The sequence below is a fragment of the Copadichromis virginalis genome, linkage group LG19, assembly GCF_057382275.1.
Source record: "Copadichromis virginalis isolate Kocher_CV1m ecotype Utaka linkage group LG19, C_Virginalis_male_GT1.1, whole genome shotgun sequence".
Classification (NCBI taxonomy): Eukaryota; Metazoa; Chordata; class Actinopteri; order Cichliformes; family Cichlidae; genus Copadichromis; species Copadichromis virginalis.
The window spans coordinates 21,325,950-21,348,783 of record NC_140636.1 but is presented as its reverse complement, the minus strand read 5'-3'; the positions used below and the strand labels follow the sequence as shown (position 1 = coordinate 21,348,783).

General features: G+C 41.0%; 1 protein-coding gene across 1 annotated transcript in view; it reads right to left on the bottom strand.

Annotated features, from left to right (window-relative positions):
• LOC146685999 (uncharacterized) overlaps positions 1–20,737 on the bottom strand; it is a 53,035-nt gene extending 32,298 nt beyond the window's left edge. The window contains exons 1-77 of the mRNA XM_085442296.1: positions 20,683–20,737; positions 20,568–20,584; positions 20,453–20,468; positions 20,252–20,273; positions 20,065–20,137; positions 19,763–19,906; positions 19,473–19,669; positions 18,661–18,764; positions 18,453–18,571; positions 18,183–18,350; positions 17,767–17,966; positions 17,556–17,668; positions 17,297–17,403; positions 16,922–17,089; positions 16,506–16,705; positions 16,295–16,407; positions 16,036–16,142; positions 15,751–15,927; positions 15,297–15,505; positions 15,105–15,199; positions 14,972–14,997; positions 14,764–14,785; positions 14,643–14,670; positions 14,450–14,534; positions 14,183–14,329; positions 13,884–14,095; positions 13,693–13,796; positions 13,485–13,603; positions 13,215–13,382; positions 12,800–12,999; positions 12,589–12,701; positions 12,330–12,436; positions 11,954–12,121; positions 11,540–11,739; positions 11,329–11,441; positions 11,070–11,176; positions 10,695–10,862; positions 10,281–10,480; positions 10,070–10,182; positions 9,817–9,923; positions 9,532–9,708; positions 9,078–9,286; positions 8,886–8,980; positions 8,753–8,778; positions 8,533–8,554; positions 8,412–8,439; positions 8,219–8,303; positions 7,952–8,098; positions 7,653–7,864; positions 7,462–7,565; positions 7,254–7,372; positions 6,984–7,151; positions 6,569–6,768; positions 6,358–6,470; positions 6,099–6,205; positions 5,723–5,890; positions 5,309–5,508; positions 5,098–5,210; positions 4,839–4,945; positions 4,464–4,631; positions 4,050–4,249; positions 3,839–3,951; positions 3,586–3,692; positions 3,301–3,477; positions 2,847–3,055; positions 2,655–2,749; positions 2,522–2,547; positions 2,304–2,325; positions 2,183–2,210; positions 1,990–2,074; positions 1,723–1,869; positions 1,424–1,635; positions 1,233–1,336; positions 1,025–1,143; positions 755–922; positions 340–539; positions 129–241 (exon numbers count right to left, since the gene is read on the bottom strand). Coding sequence (XP_085298422.1) covers positions 129–241; positions 340–539; positions 755–922; positions 1,025–1,143; positions 1,233–1,336; positions 1,424–1,635; positions 1,723–1,869; positions 1,990–2,074; positions 2,183–2,210; positions 2,304–2,325; positions 2,522–2,547; positions 2,655–2,749; positions 2,847–3,055; positions 3,301–3,477; positions 3,586–3,692; positions 3,839–3,951; positions 4,050–4,249; positions 4,464–4,631; positions 4,839–4,945; positions 5,098–5,210; positions 5,309–5,508; positions 5,723–5,890; positions 6,099–6,205; positions 6,358–6,470; positions 6,569–6,768; positions 6,984–7,151; positions 7,254–7,372; positions 7,462–7,565; positions 7,653–7,864; positions 7,952–8,098; positions 8,219–8,303; positions 8,412–8,439; positions 8,533–8,554; positions 8,753–8,778; positions 8,886–8,980; positions 9,078–9,286; positions 9,532–9,708; positions 9,817–9,923; positions 10,070–10,182; positions 10,281–10,480; positions 10,695–10,862; positions 11,070–11,176; positions 11,329–11,441; positions 11,540–11,739; positions 11,954–12,121; positions 12,330–12,436; positions 12,589–12,701; positions 12,800–12,999; positions 13,215–13,382; positions 13,485–13,603; positions 13,693–13,796; positions 13,884–14,095; positions 14,183–14,329; positions 14,450–14,534; positions 14,643–14,670; positions 14,764–14,785; positions 14,972–14,997; positions 15,105–15,199; positions 15,297–15,505; positions 15,751–15,927; positions 16,036–16,142; positions 16,295–16,407; positions 16,506–16,705; positions 16,922–17,089; positions 17,297–17,403; positions 17,556–17,668; positions 17,767–17,966; positions 18,183–18,350; positions 18,453–18,571; positions 18,661–18,764; positions 19,473–19,669; positions 19,763–19,906; positions 20,065–20,137; positions 20,252–20,273; positions 20,453–20,468; positions 20,568–20,584; positions 20,683–20,737 — 9,604 coding nt within the window. The remainder of the gene's footprint in view (positions 1–128; positions 242–339; positions 540–754; positions 923–1,024; positions 1,144–1,232; positions 1,337–1,423; positions 1,636–1,722; positions 1,870–1,989; positions 2,075–2,182; positions 2,211–2,303; positions 2,326–2,521; positions 2,548–2,654; positions 2,750–2,846; positions 3,056–3,300; positions 3,478–3,585; positions 3,693–3,838; positions 3,952–4,049; positions 4,250–4,463; positions 4,632–4,838; positions 4,946–5,097; positions 5,211–5,308; positions 5,509–5,722; positions 5,891–6,098; positions 6,206–6,357; positions 6,471–6,568; positions 6,769–6,983; positions 7,152–7,253; positions 7,373–7,461; positions 7,566–7,652; positions 7,865–7,951; positions 8,099–8,218; positions 8,304–8,411; positions 8,440–8,532; positions 8,555–8,752; positions 8,779–8,885; positions 8,981–9,077; positions 9,287–9,531; positions 9,709–9,816; positions 9,924–10,069; positions 10,183–10,280; positions 10,481–10,694; positions 10,863–11,069; positions 11,177–11,328; positions 11,442–11,539; positions 11,740–11,953; positions 12,122–12,329; positions 12,437–12,588; positions 12,702–12,799; positions 13,000–13,214; positions 13,383–13,484; positions 13,604–13,692; positions 13,797–13,883; positions 14,096–14,182; positions 14,330–14,449; positions 14,535–14,642; positions 14,671–14,763; positions 14,786–14,971; positions 14,998–15,104; positions 15,200–15,296; positions 15,506–15,750; positions 15,928–16,035; positions 16,143–16,294; positions 16,408–16,505; positions 16,706–16,921; positions 17,090–17,296; positions 17,404–17,555; positions 17,669–17,766; positions 17,967–18,182; positions 18,351–18,452; positions 18,572–18,660; positions 18,765–19,472; positions 19,670–19,762; positions 19,907–20,064; positions 20,138–20,251; positions 20,274–20,452; positions 20,469–20,567; positions 20,585–20,682) is intronic.
• Positions 20,738–22,834: the final 2,097 nt, after the last annotated feature.

Below are 22,834 nucleotides of genomic sequence, written 5' to 3'. Positions count from 1 at the left end.
GATGTGCTCAATTTAGGAAGGTTTCTGACTGGTAGACATGAAAGAATTTGTGGGCAAGTTTTTTGTCTGAGTGCTTTTCAAGACATTTCACACTGGAAAGCACATAACGCACCCTATGTTTGCCCTACCTGGCTCATTGATGGCATTTTCAGCATTTCTTAGATAGCCCAGCAGACCATGTGTGATCTCTTGCCGTCTGTACAGTGGCATCTCCTGGATAACTAAAGCCAACCCACTCACACTGCAACAGTTGAAAGAAAACGTTCTCATGCTGTTCTTTGTCACTATTGTCATTTTCATTTGCAACAAAATCTTGATTGCTCCAAGAAAGCTACTCACATGACTTGGTAGTTTGTGCAGCTTATTTTTGTGGTTGCGTTTATGAGCATTTCTGGAGTAAAACTGGCAAGGATAGGAATCAGTTTCACATGGAACCAAAGTTCATAGTCGTTTGTCGTGAAAGTGGAGAAATGTGGACTGATGATGATGAAGGTCGTATTCATGACCCGATCTCTCACAACAGGCTGGAAAATTGGCATCTGTGAAATTGAGGTGGAAAAGAACTAAGCAATACAGAGACTGCATGTTGCAAATGTACTCATACAACATGGTACAAAGGCTGCAAGCAATTCTTTTCTATGATAGACTCCTTGAAGACTTGTGTAGCGGTTTAGCAAATGTCTTATTCTGTCTTATCCTGCTGGAATAAAACACCAGGATTGTCCTCCTTCACCCTTTTAGAAGCCTAGCATACCTGTCCATTGGTTGTCAGTTGTGTGAGGAATCCATCCACGTTTTTTAGAGCGTTGCCCTCTTGCAGTCGCTCAAACACACGATCAATCAAATCTGTGTTATTGGAGGCTCCCAAACTCAGTACCAGCTGTGCCATCTGAGAAGGACTAAGGACTGACAACAATTCAGCCTACAAAAGAGAACCAGCATAATATAAGACAGCAGTCATGGAAATGTTCTGGGTAAAAGAATTCCGTTTACAGGAAGATGTACATCTGCAGTTGGCACTCACAGCGGACAAATTAGGATTGAAGGCTTGCAAGTCCTGCACAGTTGCAAAATCAGAGAAGTCGCCAAGGTTTGCCTTTAGCCACGCTTGGCTCCCCGTGATAGATGAGACACAGCCAGGATCTGCAGAAAAAGCAAGAAAGTTATTGACAGGGTAATATACCACATGTTGTCATGGAAAAACCAAAGTGAGCTTGAGTTTCTCCTTTTACCTGTTGAGTCATTTCTTGACAAGAACGGTTTGATGAAGTGAGTGAAGACTGCTTGCTGTGTGTCTCTGTCCATGGATGCCTTTTGGCTTCCAAATGCCTGAATGCTACATTTGAGAGAAAGCTTTCAACATCTAAACTTCTAGTCAACTGCAAGTTTGCAGAATAGAGCAATATGTCTCATATTTACTTACACAGTCTGGTATGTCTGGCAGCTGAAGTTTTTGGAGCTAAGGCAAAATAGGAAGTTGAAAGATGGAACGGCCAGAAACGGACGGATCTTTGTTTTGAACCAGCTGGTAATGAACTCCTCACTCTGTAGTTGTGCCTGGTTGAAGTTGTCAATTCTCACTTCTCCAAGAGCCTCGAGCACATTTGACGAGGTCGGGTAAGTGTTGTTGCTGGCCTTGAATTGGCAGAAAAATAATTGTAGCTGGACCCAAACTTCACGCAGGGAAACGGCAATATTGTGAAAATGTGATTTTGTACTTACCATGTTAGCAAATGTCTCAAGGGCCTGGTCCAGTACAGCAGAGGCTTTTTGGAAGAAAAGCTTCCAGACTTCTACTGGGTATATGTTTTGGCTTTTCAGTGTGCAGTTCAGCAGTGTGACCAAGTTGCTGGATGTGAGATAGGGAGCCTTGAAAAAGAAAATTGACAAAGAATACAGCCATTTTGTCAGAGCTCATGGAGATTTGTCTCAGAACCATAATGGGGCAAAATCTATGTTCTGTTTTTGGAGTTTAAAAAGGAATCTTACAGAGGAACAGGCATGTTCTGTGATGGTGAAATTGCACAGGGCTGCCGAGGAATTGCCAGCTGACAGGATTTGTTCAAGTTTTGAACTGTGGAAAAAACACAATAAATTGAAATCCAATGTCCCCTTAATTGCACTGTGTTAACGAATTTTACCTAGACAGAATCAACATTGAACAAAACGGCATTTCACCCACCCATCAACTCCATCACAAATGAGATTCACTGTGAAAAGAGAATGGTTGTGTGTCAGATAATAGTCCTTCAGAATGCATTTATATCCTTAGAGTTGAAATGTCTACTTTTAGACAGACTCACCATGAACTGGGGTCACCTTGCACTAAAGACAAAGAAAATATGATTGTTAGTATAGTGGAAACATCTTCTTCAAGTGTAAATACCTTGACTTTGTCACAGTTGGCCCAATTAGTGTGCCAAACCTGGATCAAATATTGGATAACCCATGCAAGACACCCCCCCCCCCCCCCCCCACACACACACACACACACACACACACCCCAAAAAACTAATCTTACCACAAAGGAAGCTGGAACTGAGCAGCCTGTTTGGGAAGAAAAAGAAAGGAAACAAATCAATGGAGTAGTCATTACAGTGCTGGTACTGGGCTTTTGAGAAAAGTTTAGTCAGGAAAGCCTATTTGCCACATACGTGGGAATGTGTCCTGGAGGTACTGCTTGCTTGATCTCACGCCCTGTGAAAGGTCCAGTGGCAATGCTACCAAACTCTGCGCAAGACCATCGTATCTAAAGGAAGAAAAGAATTCATTGTGACTTGTCAGGAGCCTCAGCTTGGCATTGTGCACACCCAAATGTCTAACTGTGGATATCAGAAATATCTTACATAGCCTGGTAGGATTCACAGGTGATGTTACTGGGGATCACCCGCAAGCTGCTAGGAAGGATGCTCGCCATCACAGGAACCAAATAAACCTGGAACCACTGTTGATAGTCTTCTGGCTGAAAGTCTTTAAGCTGAGGAGCAAGGGCTGTCAAGGTCAGGTTCAAAATGGTGTCTCGCACATCTGGATTTTGGATGAAGGTGACATTTCTCTGAAAAGAGAAGGGGATCATAATAAGGTCAGAGAGGAAGTCCTGAAGTCTTTGTGGAAATGTGGAGGTGAGGGGGAGCTTATCTAAACTAAATCTTTGTACTTCTGTACAGCAGGGATGCCTAAAGGCATGAAGCATATCAGAAATAGATCATTTTGAGTTAAACACTTGAGCAGGCTTATGAAAGAACACTGTTAACATTTGTTGATGTTTGCACTGAGGTAAGGTTACCAATGAGAATTCACCTGCTTGTTGATGTTTGCAAAAGCCTGGAAGAATTGGTTGAGCTGCTCATAATCACTGGTCTCTGTCAAGCTTGTCAACACCTCCCTTACAACATGTGCATCGTTTAAAGCACCACTGTTTGGATCTAGGATTAGTTCAGCCTTCTGCGATGGTGAAAGAACGTCCAGAACTGTCAGCTATGGATACAAAAAAGTAGAATTCATGAAATGCATGTCTTTTGTATAATTTCCAGAATTTTGCTTTGCTATTCTCAAGAAAGACAGGAAGAGTAATATGAAGATTACCGTAGAGATGTTGAAGTCTTTGAGGTCAGAGTACGCTGAATATTGGATGAATGGACCCAGATTTGCTTTAACCCATTGGGCATCGCTCTCATTTTGTTGCCTGCAAGCTAAGACACGCAGACAAAACTTAAGATGTGCTCAATTTAGGAAGGTTTCTGACTGGTAGACATGAAAGAATTTAAGTTTTTTGTCTGAGTGCTTTTCTAGACATTTCACACTGGAAAGCACATAACACACCCTATGTCTGCCCTACCTGGCTCATTGATGGCATTGTCAGCATTTCTTAGGTAGCCCAGCAGACCATGTGTGATCTCTTGCCGTCTGTACAGTGGCATCTCCTGGATAACTAAAGCCAACCCACTCACACTGCAACAGTTGAAAGAAAACGTTCTCATGCTGTTCTTTGTCACTATTGTCATTTTCATTTGCAACAAAATCTTGATTGCTCCAAGAAAGCTACTCACATGACTTGGTAGTTTGTGCAGCTGATGGTTGTGGTTGTGTTTATCAGCATTTCTGGAGTAAAACTGGCAAGGATAGGAATCAGTTTCACATGGAACCAAAGTTCATAGTCGTTTGTCGTGAAAGTGGAGAAATGTGGACTGATGATGATGAAGGTCATATTCATGACCCGATCTCTCACAACAGGCTGGAAATGTGGGGTCTGTCATATTAAAGTGGAAAAAGACATAAGCAAATGTGAGATTGCATGTTGGAAGTACACCCATACAACATGGTACAAAGGCTGTAACCATTTGTTTTCTAAGATACAATAGCCAACAATGGATGTAGCGGTTGAGACCGATGTTTTATTCTGTTTACTTCTGGAATCAAATATCCGCATTGTCCTCCTTCACCCTTTTAGGAGGCTAGCCTACCTGTCCATTGGCTGTCAGCTGTGTCAGGAATTCATCCACATTTTTTAGAGCGTTGCCCTGTTCAAGTTGTTCAAACACAAGATCAATAAAATCTGTGTTATTTGAGGCTCCAGAGCTCAGTAGCAGCTGTGCCACCTCAGAGGGATTGAGCGTTGACAACAATCCAGCCTACAACAGGGAATCAACATAATATCAGACAGCAGTAATGACCAATGCTGTGGGTAAAGGATTACAGTTTGCAACCAAAGAAAGTGTGCTCTATGATTTGCTTGTATTTTTTATATGGCAAAATAAACTCCTGTGTTTGTCTTCTTAAGTCTACAATTTTGTTTTCCTGTTCTTAAGGGAGGACTAGAAGTGCAATGTAGGGCTTACCGTAGAGATGTTGAAGTCTTTGAGGTCAGAGTACGCTGTATATTGGACGAATGGACCCAGATTTGCTTTAACCCATTGGGCATCACTCTCATTTTGTTGCCTGCAAGCTAAGGCATGCAAACAAAAGTTAGGATGTGCTCAATTTAGGAAAGTTTCTGACAGGTAGACATGAAAGAATTTGTGGGCAAGTTTTTTGTCTGAGTGCTTTTCAAGACATTTCACACTGGAAAGCACATAACGCACCCTATGTCTGCCCTACCTGGCTCATTGATGGCATTGTCAGCATTTCTTAGGTAGCCCAGCAGACCATGTGTGATCTCTTGCCGTCTGTACAGTGGCATCTCCTGGATAACTAAAGCCAACCCACTCACACTGCAACAGTTGAAAGAAAACGTTCTCATGCTGTTCTTTGTCACTATTATCATTTTCATTTGCAACAAAATCTTGATTGCTCCAAGAAAGCTACTCACATGACTTGGTAGTTTGTGCAGCTGATGGTTGTGGTTGCGTTTATGAGCATTTCTGGAGTAAAACTGGCAAGGATAGGAATCAGTTTCACATGGAACCAAAGTTCATAGTCGTTTGTCGTGAAAGTGGAGAAATGTGGACTGATGATGATGAAGGTCGTATTCATGACCCGATCTCTCACAACAGGCTGGAAATGTGGGGTCTGTCATATTAAAGTGGAAAAAGACATAAGCAAATGTGAGATTGCATGTTGGAAGTACACCCATACAACATGGTACAAAGGCTGTAACCATTTGTTTTCTAAGATACAATAGCCAACAATGGATGTAGCGGTTGAGACCGATGTTTTATTCTGTTTACTTCTGGAATCAAATATCCGCATTGTCCTCCTTCACCCTTTTAGGAGGCTAGCCTACCTGTCCATTGGCTGTCAGCTGTGTCAGGAATTCATCCACATTTTTTAGAGCGTTGCCCTGTTCAAGTTGTTCAAACACAAGATCAATAAAATCTGTGTTATTTGAGGCTCCAGAGCTCAGTAGCAGCTGTGCCACCTCAGAGGGATTGAGCGTTGACAACAATCCAGCCTACAACAGGGAATCAACATAATATCAGACAGCAGTAATGACCAATGCTGTGGGTAAAGGATTACAGTTTGCAACCAAAGAAAGTGTGCTCTATGATTTGCTTGTACTTTTTGATATGGCAAAATAAACTCCTGTGTTTGTCTTCTTAAGTCTACAATTTTGTTTTCCTGCTCTTAAGGGAGGACTAGAAGTGCAATGTAGGGCTTACCGTAGAGATGTTGAAGTCTTTGAGGTCAGAGTACGCTGTATATTGGACGAATGGACCCAGATTTGCTTTAACCCATTGGGCATCACTCTCATTTTGTTGCCTGCAAGCTAAGGCATGCAAACAAAAGTTAGGATGTGCTCAATTTAGGAAGGTTTCTGACTGGTAGACATGAAAGAATTTGTGGGCAAGTTTTTTGTCTGAGTGCTTTTCAAGACATTTCACACTGGAAAGCACATAACGCACCCTATGTTTGCCCTACCTGGCTCATTGATGGCATTTTCAGCATTTCTTAGATAGCCCAGCAGACCATGTGTGATCTCTTGCCGTCTGTACAGTGGCATCTCCTGGATAACTAAAGCCAACCCACTCACACTGCAACAGTTGAAAGAAAACGTTCTCATGCTGTTCTTTGTCACTATTGTCATTTTCATTTGCAACAAAATCTTGATTGCTCCAAGAAAGCTACTCACATGACTTGGTAGTTTGTGCAGCTTATTTTTGTGGTTGCGTTTATGAGCATTTCTGGAGTAAAACTGGCAAGGATAGGAATCAGTTTCACATGGAACCAAAGTTCATAGTCGTTTGTCGTGAAAGTGGAGAAATGTGGACTGATGATGATGAAGGTCGTATTCATGACCCGATCTCTCACAACAGGCTGGAAAATTGGCATCTGTGAAATTGAGGTGGAAAAGAACTAAGCAATACAGAGACTGCATGTTGCAAATGTACTCATACAACATGGTACAAAGGCTGCAAGCAATTCTTTTCTATGATAGACTCCTTGAAGACTTGTGTAGCGGTTTAGCAAATGTCTTATTCTGTCTTATCCTGCTGGAATAAAACACCAGGATTGTCCTCCTTCACCCTTTTAGAAGCCTAGCATACCTGTCCATTGGTTGTCAGTTGTGTGAGGAATCCATCCACGTTTTTTAGAGCGTTGCCCTCTTGCAGTCGCTCAAACACACGATCAATCAAATCTGTGTTATTGGAGGCTCCCAAACTCAGTACCAGCTGTGCCATCTGAGAAGGACTAAGGACTGACAACAATTCAGCCTACAAAAGAGAACCAGCATAATATAAGACAGCAGTCATGGAAATGTTCTGGGTAAAAGAATTCCGTTTACAGGAAGATGTACATCTGCAGTTGGCACTCACAGCGGACAAATTAGGATTGAAGGCTTGCAAGTCCTGCACAGTTGCAAAATCAGAGAAGTCGCCAAGGTTTGCCTTTAGCCACGCTTGGCTCCCCGTGATAGATGAGACACAGCCAGGATCTGCAGAAAAAGCAAGAAAGTTATTGACAGGGTAATATACCACATGTTGTCATGGAAAAACCAAAGTGAGCTTGAGTTTCTCCTTTTACCTGTTGAGTCATTTCTTGACAAGAACGGTTTGATGAAGTGAGTGAAGACTGCTTGCTGTGTGTCTCTGTCCATGGATGCCTTTTGGCTTCCAAATGCCTGAATGCTACATTTGAGAGAAAGCTTTCAACATCTAAACTTCTAGTCAACTGCAAGTTTGCAGAATAGAGCAATATGTCTCATATTTACTTACACAGTCTGGTATGTCTGGCAGCTGAAGTTTTTGGAGCTAAGGCAAAATAGGAAGTTGAAAGATGGAACGGCCAGAAACGGACGGATCTTTGTTTTGAACCAGCTGGTAATGAACTCCTCACTCTGTAGTTGTGCCTGGTTGAAGTTGTCAATTCTCACTTCTCCAAGAGCCTCGAGCACATTTGACGAGGTCGGGTAAGTGTTGTTGCTGGCCTTGAATTGGCAGAAAAATAATTGTAGCTGGACCCAAACTTCACGCAGGGAAACGGCAATATTGTGAAAATGTGATTTTGTACTTACCATGTTAGCAAATGTCTCAAGGGCCTGGTCCAGTACAGCAGAGGCTTTTTGGAAGAAAAGCTTCCAGACTTCTACTGGGTATATGTTTTGGCTTTTCAGTGTGCAGTTCAGCAGTGTGACCAAGTTGCTGGATGTGAGATAGGGAGCCTTGAAAAAGAAAATTGACAAAGAATACAGCCATTTTGTCAGAGCTCATGGAGATTTGTCTCAGAACCATAATGGGGCAAAATCTATGTTCTGTTTTTGGAGTTTAAAAAGGAATCTTACAGAGGAACAGGCATGTTCTGTGATGGTGAAATTGCACAGGGCTGCCGAGGAATTGCCAGCTGTCAGGATTTGTTCAAGTTTTGAACTGTGGAAAAAACACAATAAATTGAAATCCAATGTCCCCTTAATTGCACTGTGTTAACGAATTTTACCTAGACAGAATCAACATTGAACAAAACGGCATTTCACCCACCCATCAACTCCATCACAAATGAGATTCACTGTGAAAAGAGAATGGTTGTGTGTCAGATAATAGTCCTTCAGAATGCATTTATATCCTTAGAGTTGAAATGTCTACTTTTAGACAGACTCACCATGAACTGGGGTCACCTTGCACTAAAGACAAAGAAAATATGATTGTTAGTATAGTGGAAACATCTTCTTCAAGTGTAAATACCTTGACTTTGTCACAGTTGGCCCAATTAGTGTGCCAAACCTGGATCAAATATTGGATAACCCATGCAAGACACCCCCCCCCCCCCCCCCCCCCCACACACACACACACACACACACACCCCAAAAAACTAATCTTACCACAAAGGAAGCTGGAACTGAGCAGCCTGTTTGGGAAGAAAAAGAAAGGAAACAAATCAATGGAGTAGTCATTACAGTGCTGGTACTGGGCTTTTGAGAAAAGTTTAGTCAGGAAAGCCTATTTGCCACATACGTGGGAATGTGTCCTGGAGGTACTGCTTGCTTGATCTCACGCCCTGTGAAAGGTCCAGTGGCAATGCTACCAAACTCTGCGCAAGACCATCGTATCTAAAGGAAGAAAAGAATTCATTGTGACTTGTCAGGAGCCTCAGCTTGGCATTGTGCACACCCAAATGTCTAACTGTGGATATCAGAAATATCTTACATAGCCTGGTAGGATTCACAGGTGATGTTACTGGGGATCACCCGCAAGCTGCTAGGAAGGATGCTCGCCATCACAGGAACCAAATAAACCTGGAACCACTGTTGATAGTCTTCTGGCTGAAAGTCTTTAAGCTGAGGAGCAAGGGCTGTCAAGGTCAGGTTCAAAATGGTGTCTCGCACATCTGGATTTTGGATGAAGGTGACATTTCTCTGAAAAGAGAAGGGGATCATAATAAGGTCAGAGAGGAAGTCCTGAAGTCTTTGTGGAAATGTGGAGGTGAGGGGGAGCTTATCTAAACTAAATCTTTGTACTTCTGTACAGCAGGGATGCCTAAAGGCATGAAGCATATCAGAAATAGATCATTTTGAGTTAAACACTTGAGCAGGCTTATGAAAGAACACTGTTAACATTTGTTGATGTTTGCACTGAGGTAAGGTTACCAATGAGAATTCACCTGCTTGTTGATGTTTGCAAAAGCCTGGAAGAATTGGTTGAGCTGCTCATAATCACTGGTCTCTGTCAAGCTTGTCAACACCTCCCTTACAACATGTGCATCGTTTAAAGCACCACTGTTTGGATCTAGGATTAGTTCAGCCTTCTGCGATGGTGAAAGAACGTCCAGAACTGTCAGCTATGGATACAAAAAAGTAGAATTCATGAAATGCATGTCTTTTGTATAATTTCCAGAATTTTGCTTTGCTATTCTCAAGAAAGACAGGAAGAGTAATATGAAGATTACCGTAGAGATGTTGAAGTCTTTGAGGTCAGAGTACGCTGAATATTGGATGAATGGACCCAGATTTGCTTTAACCCATTGGGCATCGCTCTCATTTTGTTGCCTGCAAGCTAAGACACGCAGACAAAACTTAAGATGTGCTCAATTTAGGAAGGTTTCTGACTGGTAGACATGAAAGAATTTAAGTTTTTTGTCTGAGTGCTTTTCTAGACATTTCACACTGGAAAGCACATAACACACCCTATGTCTGCCCTACCTGGCTCATTGATGGCATTGTCAGCATTTCTTAGGTAGCCCAGCAGACCATGTGTGATCTCTTGCCGTCTGTACAGTGGCATCTCCTGGATAACTAAAGCCAACCCACTCACACTGCAACAGTTGAAAGAAAACGTTCTCATGCTGTTCTTTGTCACTATTGTCATTTTCATTTGCAACAAAATCTTGATTGCTCCAAGAAAGCTACTCACATGACTTGGTAGTTTGTGCAGCTGATGGTTGTGGTTGTGTTTATCAGCATTTCTGGAGTAAAACTGGCAAGGATAGGAATCAGTTTCACATGGAACCAAAGTTCATAGTCGTTTGTCGTGAAAGTGGAGAAATGTGGACTGATGATGATGAAGGTCATATTCATGACCCGATCTCTCACAACAGGCTGGAAATGTGGGGTCTGTCATATTAAAGTGGAAAAAGACATAAGCAAATGTGAGATTGCATGTTGGAAGTACACCCATACAACATGGTACAAAGGCTGTAACCATTTGTTTTCTAAGATACAATAGCCAACAATGGATGTAGCGGTTGAGACCGATGTTTTATTCTGTTTACTTCTGGAATCAAATATCCGCATTGTCCTCCTTCACCCTTTTAGGAGGCTAGCCTACCTGTCCATTGGCTGTCAGCTGTGTCAGGAATTCATCCACATTTTTTAGAGCGTTGCCCTGTTCAAGTTGTTCAAACACAAGATCAATAAAATCTGTGTTATTTGAGGCTCCAGAGCTCAGTAGCAGCTGTGCCACCTCAGAGGGATTGAGCGTTGACAACAATCCAGCCTACAACAGGGAATCAACATAATATCAGACAGCAGTAATGACCAATGCTGTGGGTAAAGGATTACAGTTTGCAACCAAAGAAAGTGTGTTCTATGATTTGCTTGTATTTTTTATATGGCAAAATAAACTCCTGTGTTTGTCTTCTTAAGTCTACAATTTTGTTTTCCTGTTCTTAAGGGAGGACTAGAAGTGCAATGTAGGGCTTACCGTAGAGATGTTGAAGTCTTTGAGGTCAGAGTACGCTGTATATTGGACGAATGGACCCAGATTTGCTTTAACCCATTGGGCATCACTCTCATTTTGTTGCCTGCAAGCTAAGGCATGCAAACAAAAGTTAGGATGTGCTCAATTTAGGAAAGTTTCTGACAGGTAGACATGAAAGAATTTGTGGGCAAGTTTTTTGTCTGAGTGCTTTTCAAGACATTTCACACTGGAAAGCACATAACGCACCCTATGTTTGCCCTACCTGGCTCATTGATGGCATTGTCAGCATTTCTTAGGTAGCCCAGCAGACCATGTGTGATCTCTTGCCGTCTGTACAGTGGCATCTCCTGGATAACTAAAGCCAACCCACTCACACTGCAACAGTTGAAAGAAAACGTTCTCATGCTGTTCTTTGTCACTATTATCATTTTCATTTGCAACAAAATCTTGATTGCTCCAAGAAAGCTACTCACATGACTTGGTAGTTTGTGCAGCTGATGGTTGTGGTTGCGTTTATGAGCATTTCTGGAGTAAAACTGGCAAGGATAGGAATCAGTTTCACATGGAACCAAAGTTCATAGTCGTTTGTCGTGAAAGTGGAGAAATGTGGACTGATGATGATGAAGGTCGTATTCATGACCCGATCTCTCACAACAGGCTGGAAATGTGGGGTCTGTCATATTAAAGTGGAAAAAGACATAAGCAAATGTGAGATTGCATGTTGGAAGTACACCCATACAACATGGTACAAAGGCTGTAACCATTTGTTTTCTAAGATACAATAGCCAACAATGGATGTAGCGGTTGAGACCGATGTTTTATTCTGTTTACTTCTGGAATCAAATATCCACATTGTCCTCCTTCACCCTTTTAGGAGGCTAGCCTACCTGTCCATTGGCTGTCAGCTGTGTCAGGAATTCATCCACATTTTTTAGAGCGTTGCCCTGTTCAAGTTGTTCAAACACAAGATCAATAAAATCTGTGTTATTTGAGGCTCCAGAGCTCAGTAGCAGCTGTGCCACCTCAGAGGGATTGAGCGTCGACAACAATCCAGCCTACAACAGGGAATCAACATAATATCAGACAGCAGTAATGACCAATGCTGTGGGTAAAGGATTACAGTTTGCAACCAAAGAAAGTGTGCTCTATGATTTGCTTGTACTTTTTGATATGGCAAAATAAACTCCTGTGTTTGTCTTCTTAAGTCTACAATTTTGTTTTCCTGCTCTTAAGGGAGGACTAGAAGTGCAATGTAGGGCTTACCGTAGAGATGTTGAAGTCTTTGAGGTCAGAGTACGCTGTATATTGGACGAATGGACCCAGATTTGCTTTAACCCATTGGGCATCACTCTCATTTTGTTGCCTGCAAGCTAAGGCATGCAAACAAAAGTTAGGATGTGCTCAATTTAGGAAGGTTTCTGACTGGTAGACATGAAAGAATTTGTGGGCAAGTTTTTTGTCTGAGTGCTTTTCAAGACATTTCACACTGGAAAGCACATAACGCACCCTATGTTTGCCCTACCTGGCTCATTGATGGCATTTTCAGCATTTCTTAGATAGCCCAGCAGACCATGTGTGATCTCTTGCCGTCTGTACAGTGGCATCTCCTGGATAACTAAAGCCAACCCACTCACACTGCAACAGTTGAAAGAAAACGTTCTCATGCTGTTCTTTGTCACTATTGTCATTTTCATTTGCAACAAAATCTTGATTGCTCCAAGAAAGCTACTCACATGACTTGGTAGTTTGTGCAGCTTATTTTTGTGGTTGCGTTTATGAGCATTTCTGGAGTAAAACTGGCAAGGATAGGAATCAGTTTCACATGGAACCAAAGTTCATAGTCGTTTGTCGTGAAAGTGGAGAAATGTGGACTGATGATGATGAAGGTCGTATTCATGACCCGATCTCTCACAACAGGCTGGAAAATTGGCATCTGTGAAATTGAGGTGGAAAAGAACTAAGCAATACAGAGACTGCATGTTGCAAATGTACTCATACAACATGGTACAAAGGCTGCAAGCAATTCTTTTCTATGATAGACTCCTTGAAGACTTGTGTAGCGGTTTAGCAAATGTCTTATTCTGTCTTATCCTGCTGGAATAAAACACCAGGATTGTCCTCCTTCACCCTTTTAGAAGCCTAGCATACCTGTCCATTGGCTGTCAGTTGTGTGAGGAATCCATCCACATTTTTTAGAGCGTTGCCCTCTTGCAGTCGCTCAAACACACGATCAATCAAATCTGTGTTATTGGAGGCTCCCAAACTCAGTACCAGCTGTGCCATCTGAGAAGGACTAAGGACTGACAACAATTCAGCCTACAAAAGAGAACCAGCATAATATAAGACAGCAGTCATGGCAATGTTCTGGGTAAAAGAATTCCGTTTACAGGAAGATGTACATCTGCAGTTGGCACTCACAGTGGACAAATTAGGATTGAAGGCTTGCAAGTCCTGCACAGTTGCAAAATCAGAGAAGTCGCCAAGGTTTGCCTTTAGCCACGCTTGGCTCCCCGTGATAGATGAGACACAGCCAGGATCTGCAGAAAAAGCAAGAAAGTTATTGACAGGGTAATATACCACATGTTGTCATGGAAAAACCAAAGTGAGCTTGAGTTTCTCCTTTTACCTGTTGAGTCATTTCTTGACAAGAACGGTTTGATGAAGTGAGTGAAGACTGCTTGCTGTGTGTCTCTGTCCATGGATGCCTTTTGGCTTCCAAATGCCTGAATGCTACATTTGAGAGAAAGCTTTCAACATCTAAACTTCTAGTCAACTGCAAGTTTGCAGAATAGAGCAATATGTCTCATATTTACTTACACAGTCTGGTATGTCTGGCAGCTGAAGTTTTTGGAGCTAAGGCAAAATAGGAAGTTGAAAGATGGAACGGCCAGAAACGGATGGATCTTTGTTTTGAACCAGCTGGTAATGAACTCCTCACTCTGTAGTTGTGCCTGGTTGAAGTTGTCAATTCTCACTTCTCCAAGAGCCTCGAGCACATTTGACGAGGTCGGGTAAGTGTTGTTGCTGGCCTTGAATTGGCAGAAAAATAATTGTAGCTGGACCCAAACTTCACGCAGGGAAACGGCAATATTGTGAAAATGTGATTTTGTACTTACCATGTTAGCAAATGTCTCAAGGGCCTGGTCCAGTACAGCAGAGGCTTTTTGGAAGAAAAGCTTCCAGACTTCTACTGGGTATATGTTTTGGCTTTTCAGTGTGCAGTTCAGCAGTGTGACCAAGTTGCTGGATGTGAGATAGGGAGCCTTGAAAAAGAAAATTGACAAAGAATACAGCCATTTTGTCAGAGCTCATGGAGATTTGTCTCAGAACCATAATGGGGCAAAATCTATGTTCTGTTTTTGGAGTTTAAAAAGGAATCTTACAGAGGAACAGGCATGTTCTGTGATGGTGAAATTGCACAGGGCTGTCGAGGAATTGCCAGCTGACAGGATTTGTTCAAGTTTTGAACTGTGGAAAAAACACAATAAATTGAAATCCAATGTCCCCTTAATTGCACTGTGTTAACGAATTTTACCTAGACAGAATCAACATTGAACAAAACGGCATTTCACCCACCCATCAACTCCATCACAAATGAGATTCACTGTGAAAAGAGAATGGTTGTGTGTCAGATAATAGTCCTTCAGAATGCATTTATATCCTTAGAGTTGAAATGTCTACTTTTAGACAGACTCACCATGAACTGGGGTCACCTTGCACTGAAGACAAAGAAAATATGATTGTTAGTATAGTGGAAACATCTTCTTCAAGTGTAAATACCTTGACTTTGTCACAGTTGGCCCAATTAGTGTGCCAAACCTGGATCAAATATTGGATAACCCATGCAAGACACCCCCCCCCCCCCCACACACACACACACACACACCCCAAAAAACTAATCTTACCACAAAGGAAGCTGGAACTGAGCAGTCTGTTTGGGAAGAAAAAGAAAGGAAATAAATCAATGGAGTAGTCATTACAGTGCTGGTACTGGGCTTTTGAGAAAAGTTTAGTCAGGAAAGCCTATTTGCCACATACGTGGGAATGTGTCCTGGAGGTACTGCTTGCTTGATCTCACGCCCTGTGAAAGGTCCAGTGGCAATGCTGCCAAACTCTGCGCAAGACCATCGTATCTAAAGGAAGAAAAGAATTCATTGTGACTTGTCAGGAGCCTCAGCTTGGCATTGTGCACACCCAAATGTCTAACTGTGGATATCAGAAATATCTTACATAGCCTGGTAGGATTCACAGGTGATGTTACTGGGGATCACCCGCAAGCTGCTAGGAAGGATGCTCGCCATCACAGGAACCAAATAAACCTGGAACCACTGTTGATAGTCTTCTGGCTGAAAGTCTTTAAGCTGAGGAGCAAGGGCTGTCAAGGTCAGGTTCAAAATGGTGTCTCGCACATCTGGATTTTGGATGAAGGTGACATTTCTCTGAAAAGAGAAGGGGATCATAATAAGGTCAGAGAGGAAGTCCTGAAGTCTTTGTGGAAATGTGGAGGTGAGGGGGAGCTTATCTAAACTAAATCTTTGTACTTCTGTACAGCAGGGATGCCTCAAGGCATGAAGCATATCAGAAATGGATCATTTTGAGTTAAACACTTGAGCAGGCTTATGAAAGAACACTGTTAACATTTGTTGATGTTTGCACTGAGGTAAGGTTACCAATGAGAATTCACCTGCTTGTTGATGTTTGCAAAAGCCTGGAAGAATTGGTTGAGCTGCTCATAATCACTGGTCTCTGTCAAGCTTGTCAACACCTCCCTTACAACATGTGCATCGTTTAAAGCACCACTGTTTGGATCTAGGATTAGTTCAGCCTTCTGCGATGGTGAAAGAACGTCCAGAACTGTCAGCTATGGATACAAAAAAGTAGAATTCATGAAATGCATGTCTTTTGTATAATTTCCAGAATTTTGCTTTGCTATTCTCAAGAAAGACAGGAAGAGTAATATGAAGATTACCGTAGAGATGTTGAAGTCTTTGAGGTCAGAGTACGCTGAATATTGGATGAATGGACCCAGATTTGCTTTAACCCATTGGGCATCGCTCTCATTTTGTTGCCTGCAAGCTAAGACACGCAGACAAAACTTAAGATGTGCTCAATTTAGGAAGGTTTCTGACTGGTAGACATGAAAGAATTTGTGGGCAAGTTTTTTGTCTGAGTGCTTTTCAAGACATTTCACACTGGAAAGCACATAACACACCCTATGTCTGCCCTACCTGGCTCATTGATGGCATTGTCAGCATTTCTTAGGTAGCCCAGCAGACCATGTGTGATCTCTTGCCGTCTGTACAGTGGCATCTCCTGGATAACTAAAGCCAACCCACTCACACTGCAACAGTTGAAAGAAAACGTTCTCATGCTGTTCTTTGTCACTATTGTCATTTTCATTTGCAACAAAATCTTGATTGCTCCAAGAAAGCTACTCACATGACTTGGTAGTTCGTGCAGCTGATGGTTGTGGTTGTGTTTATCAGCATTTCTGGAGTAAAACTGGCAAGGATAGGAATCAGTTTCACATGGAACCAAAGTTCATAGTCGTTTGTCGTGAAAGTGGAGAAATGTGGACTGATGATGATGAAGGTCGTATTCATGACCCGATCTCTCACAACAGGCTGGAAATGTGGGGTCTGTCATATTAAAGTGGAAAAAGACATAAGCAAATGTGAGATTGCATGTTGGAAGTACACCCATACAACATGGTACAAAAGCTGTAACCATTTGTTTTCTAAGATACAATAGCCAACAATGGATGTAGCGGTTGAGACCGATGTGTTATTCTGTATTTACTTCTGGAATCAAATATCCGCATTGTCCTCCTTCACCCTTTTAGGAGGCTAGCCTACCTGTCCATTGGCTGTCAGCTGTGTCAGGAATTCATCCACATTTTTTAGAGCGTTGCCCTGTTCAAGTTGTTCAAACACAAGATCAATAAAATCTGTGTTATTTGAGGCTCCAGAGCTCAGTAGCAGCTGTGCCACCTCAGAGGGATTGAGCGTTGACAACAATCCAGCCTACAACAGGGAATCAACATAATATCAGACAGCAGTAATGACCAATGCTGTGGGTAAAGGATTATAGTTTGCAACCAAAGAAAGTGTGCTCTATGATTTGCTTGTATTTTTTATATGGCAAAATAAACTCCTGTGTTTGTCTTCTTAAGTCTACAATTTTGTTTTCCTGTTCTTAAGGGAGGACTAGAAGTGCAATGTAGGGCTTACCGTAGAGATGTTGAAGTCTTTGAGGTCAGAGTACGCTGTATATTGGACGAATGGACCCAGATTTGCTTTAACCCATTGGGCATCACTCTCATTTTGTTGCCTGCAAGCTAAGGCATGCAAACAAAAGTTAGGATGTGCTCAATTTAGGAAGGTTTCTGACTGGTAGACATGAAAGAATTTGTGGGCAAGTTTTTTGTCTGAGTGCTTTTCAAGACATTTCACACTGGAAAGCACATAACGCACCCTATGTCTGCCCTACCTGGCTCATTGATGGCATTTTCAGCATTTCTTAGATAGCCCAGCAGACCATGTGTGATCTCTTGCCGTCTGTACAGTGACATCTCCTGGATAACTAAAGCCAACCCACTCACACTGCAACAGTTGAAAGAAAACGTTCTCATGCTGTTCTTTGTCACTATTGTCATTTTCATTTGCAACAAAATCTTGATTGCTCCAAGAAAGCTACTCACATGACTTGGTAGTTCATGCAGCTTATTTTTGTGGTTGCGTTTATGAGCATTTCTGGAGTAAAACTGGCAAGGATAGGAATCAGTTTCACATGGAACCAAAGTTCATAGTCATTTGTCGTGAAAGTGGAGAAATGTGGACTGATGATGATGAAGGTCGTATTCATGATCCGATCTCTCACAACAGGCTGGAAAATTGGCATCTGTGAAATTGAGGTGGAAAAGAAGCTAAGCAATACAGAGACTGCATGTTGTAAATGTACTCATACAACACAGCACAAAGGCTGCAAGCAATTCTTTTCTATGATAGACTCCTTGAAGACTTGTGTAGCGGTTTAGCAAATGTCTTATTCTGTCTTATCCTGCTGGAATAAAACACCAGGATTGTCCTCCTTCACCCTTTTAGAAGCCTAGCATACCTGTCCATTGGTTGTCAGTTGTGTGAGGAATCCATCCACATTTTTTAGAGCGTTGCCCTCTTGCAGTCGCTCAAACACACGATCAATCAAATCTGTGTTATTGGAGGCTCCCAAACTCAGTACCAGCTGTGCCACCTGAGAAGGACTGAGGACTGACAACAATTCAGCCTACAAAAGAGAACCAGCATAATATAAGACAGCAGTCATGGAAATGTTCTGGGTAAAAGAATTCCGTTTACAGGAAGATGTACATCTGCAGTTGGCACTCACAGTGGACAAATTAGGATTGAAGGCTTGCAAGTCCTGCACAGTTGCAAAATCAGAGAAGTCGCCAAGGTTTGCCTTTAGCCACGCTTGGCTCCCCGTGATAGATGAGACACAGCCAGGATCTGCAGAAAAAGCAAGAAAGTTATTGACAGGGTAATATACCACATGTTGTCATGGAAAAACCAAAGTGAGCTTGAGTTTCTCCTTTTACCTGTTGAGTCATTTCTTGACAAGAACGGTTTGATGAAGTAAGTGAAGACTGCTTGCTGTGTGTCTCTGTCCATGGATGCCTTTTGGCTTCCAAATGCCTGAATGCTACATTTGAGAGAAAGTTTTCAATAACTAATTACTCAACATATTCAAAATTCAACATAATTCAATCACAAACATTTCAAACTTAAATCCCATTGATATTTTAAATCATCGTAATCAACAAATTGGTACATTTTGTCACAACCTCTACTACACAGAATAAGACCTTTTTTTCTTTCGTTTATTCATCCACACTTTCATTTCCTTTGATAATTTGCTAATTTCATATGGTATTCTAATATGGGATAGTGAACTCTTTTAACCTCAGTCTTTTCATGTCTGGAAAAGTTTCCAACCCTGTTTTACATCGTGGGTAGCAATTTTCAGTTGAAATTCTCCTATTGACTTGTTTTCAATTACATAATTTTTGAATCATTATATAACATTCTTATTTTAAAGAAAACAGCTTCACGAACGACCACCTTATATTAAGGTCTATGCCTCTTCTACAACAGCTGGGTCACACAGTCATAACTTGTTTGGTCTGACTTGTAATTTAACAATCAGGTGATACACATATTTCTTTCTTCCTTTTAGTAGTGATTTCAGTGGACTTTGGGACCCTGACATCAACATTCAATGCAATACACAGTGAGAAATGTGTTACATGTTAGAATATTCAATTAAAATTGTTTATGTCTTTAATGATTTCCATAAGCAGTTAACAGCAGTTACCAGCAATAATTGGTAAAATGGAATTTATTCACTTACATCTCTTGGAAAGAGGTGCAGCTGAAGTTCTGCTTACTGAGCTGGTTTAGGAAGTTTCCATTGACATAAGGCAAAAGAGGAATCATCTTCACAGAGAACCACAGCCTGATGAATTCGGGGTCACTGTCATTACCCAAACGAAGGCTGTCCAGAACTCCAAATATATCCAGAACATCAAATCCAGGGACATTGTTGTTCTGTTACAAGACAAATTTGCCATTTACCATTCTTAAAAGCTGTTACATGTTTTACACCTACACTATACTGAAGTAAAGCATTAGCTCATTTACCAGGTCAAAGAACACTTGTAAAGTCGACTCTACAATCTGCCTGAGATTTTGTTCCACCATCCTCGACTTTTCATCTGTTAAGCTTGCATTTTTACCCCTTTTACAGGATAGCTCGCCTGTCAGTGTGTCCACTGCAGCAGAGCTCTAAGAACACATAGAGCAGGTGAAAGCACTGGGTTACTGTCAGTAACTTAGCACAAGGGGGAGTCATTTATCAACAATGCTTTGTGGTGACATTTAATAATTTAAGGTTTAAAGATGAATTTATCATTTTTTACTCAAATTAATTCCAAAAGGCTTACTCTTTGAATGGCATCTTGTAGATTTGCTGCATGGCAAGTTTCCTGGAAACCGTTGGTATGAGTGGTGGCTTTGCTTAAAGAAGAAAAAACACGGTAACAGAAATGAATAATAAAGTCATCTTTAACTAAAATAACATCCCTGGAATGTATTATGTCTACAAATTGTTATTTGAGTTTGCATGCCTACCTGTTTTCAGATAAACCTGGTCCTATAAAATGCAAAAAAGAAAATGAATGAACACATGTATTAACATTTTCAAATTAATAATTAATGGAAAATGGATAAGAATGATGTTAATGGATTAACTTTTAAAAGAGGAAAAAGGTGACATTTTATTTTATATCCATATAAAATTGCATATGGTTTATATGTATAAAAAAAACTTACCTTCTGTTGTGTTGGACTGTAATGTAAATTTATAGAAGAACATGTTAATTCAGTATTTCATTGCATTTCATTGTTTTTGATTTAATTATTTAATCTTGAAAAAAAAAACACTTACAGTTGCAGAGACCAGTCCTGACATACATACAATAGATTTTTTTATAAAAAAGAAAAGTGTTAGATAAGGATATATATTCTATTAAATGACTAATTGAATGTTCAGAGATACTTACCAATGCCAATAGATGACAGTAGCAGAACTTGCACTGACATTTTTATGCCACCCATCGTGAGAACTCAGTTCTCACTTTTTTTTTGTGCCCCTCAGTTGATTTTCAGATTATTTAATTTTTATTTTAGATAAAGATGTAAAGTGATACTGGAAAAGAAAAATGAAGTGATAAAAGTGCATTTTAATTATTGCAGTGCATTAGATCTAAGAATTGTTGATACAGAAACTCAATAGTAAAGAACATAAAAGTATGACGTTTGAATGACATGTTATACATACACAATACATACATTTTCTTTTTAATCCCTCCAAAGCTAAAAGCAAGATTAAATAGTATGGATTATTTCTTACTTCTGTATAGTGATTATAAATTAATAACAGAGTATATCAGAAAGCAAGATAAGCCATAGAAAGATGTTTAACTGGTTGAACTCACCTCTCGAACTCCTTCACTCTGTGAGAGAAGACTGAAGATCGCTGTTAGTGGTGAAGCAGGTATATACTGGGTGGAGTAAAAGAAAATTAGAGCAGATGAAGCAAAACATGCTGAGAATGTTCTAAAAGATTCCATTGGGTAAACACATTGCCAAACACTGTGCACAAACAGTATGGACTACACTTTGGATAGATGATCATTATTCAGTCAACAGAACATGAAATTTGCGAAATATGATTAAGGACTGTTGATATGTAAATGCTTTGTTTATAACTACCTACAACGGAGTTAAAGGAAATGTTATGATTTTGGATAAAGTTTGGCAAAATCAATGTTTATGGCTAAAAAGAAAACAAAAAGGATATCATTTTGGGTTACCTAGACCTCCTTTTTTCCACCTCAGTCTCACATTACTCAGCAACTGCTGAATAATAAAATTGTTACCCCTTATGAAGGCAGTCCATCGTTACCTTTTAGAGTTTACATATACTGTAGTGGTACTGGCAATAATTTCGATGCAAGCATGAACTGTCTATTCCCTGATTTGGTCTTCAATCTAGCCTCCATTGCTTTTTTCTTCCTTCACCTAGGCACCTAGGCAAATCTCATGCATCTCAAATAATAATCTCGTTACCTGAAAATATCCTCAATTCTGTGTCCTTATCACTGACATTTCCCAGATTTGGTACCTGATATGCTTTTAGGATCTTATACACAAGTCTAGCATAAATCTCTGTTCTGTAATTGCCATGAAAATTCTGGACTATCTGCTTGAATGCTTCCTAAGCTTTTAATTCAGCTGGCTTTTTCTTTTGAACTCATCATTAAGCATTAGTTCATGGACTTTAGGAAAAGATTTCAAAAACACCTTCCTTAATTTTGACTTTACTTTTCTTGAGACCAAACATACTTCTTAAAAGCTGAAACACATCACTGTTTCTGCCCAGTCACTGTAGTTGTTTAGTAGTAGTTGGAAGATCGTAAAGAATTTGCTTCTGGGCTCAACAAACACTAGTACAACCGGGTTGATGAGTTTCAATGTTATGCAAAATCTACGTAGGCTACATGAGTGTCGTTTGGACCTGTTGTTGACATGGTTATATTTTTGACTATAAAACTGGTCAGAAAGTTATACTGATACGTCCCAACAAAACCATTCACAAAATTTACAATAAAACAGTAACATCGTCAAGTTTTGGTTTTACGACCGAAAGTAAAGTGAAGCTGTGCAATTACTGTTGTGTCATTACTAAATTATTAAAACTGTTACTCCTTTCGATGTGGAGGAAGCAGCAGCTTTACTCTGAGCCCCTCTTGGATGACTGAACTTCTCACCTTATCTCTGAGGAAGAGGCCGGCCACCCTTTGGAGAAAGTCCATTTCCGCTGCTTGCATCCGCGATCTTGTTTTTTCGGTTAGTACCCACAGCTCGTGACCATAGGTGAGGGTAGTGTCGTAGATCGACTAGTAAATTGAGAGCTTCGCTTTTACACTCAGCTCCCTCTTCACCACAACAGACTGGTGCAGCGTCCACTGCGGCTGCAGCACCAATCCGTCTGTTGATCTCCTGCTCCCTTCTCCCGTCACTCGCGAACAAGACCCCGAGATACTCAAACTCCTCCACTTAGGGCAGGAACTCGTCCCGGACCTGGAGTGGGCACTCCACCCTTTTCCGTATGAGGACCATGGCCTCAGATTTGGAGGTGCTGATTCTCAT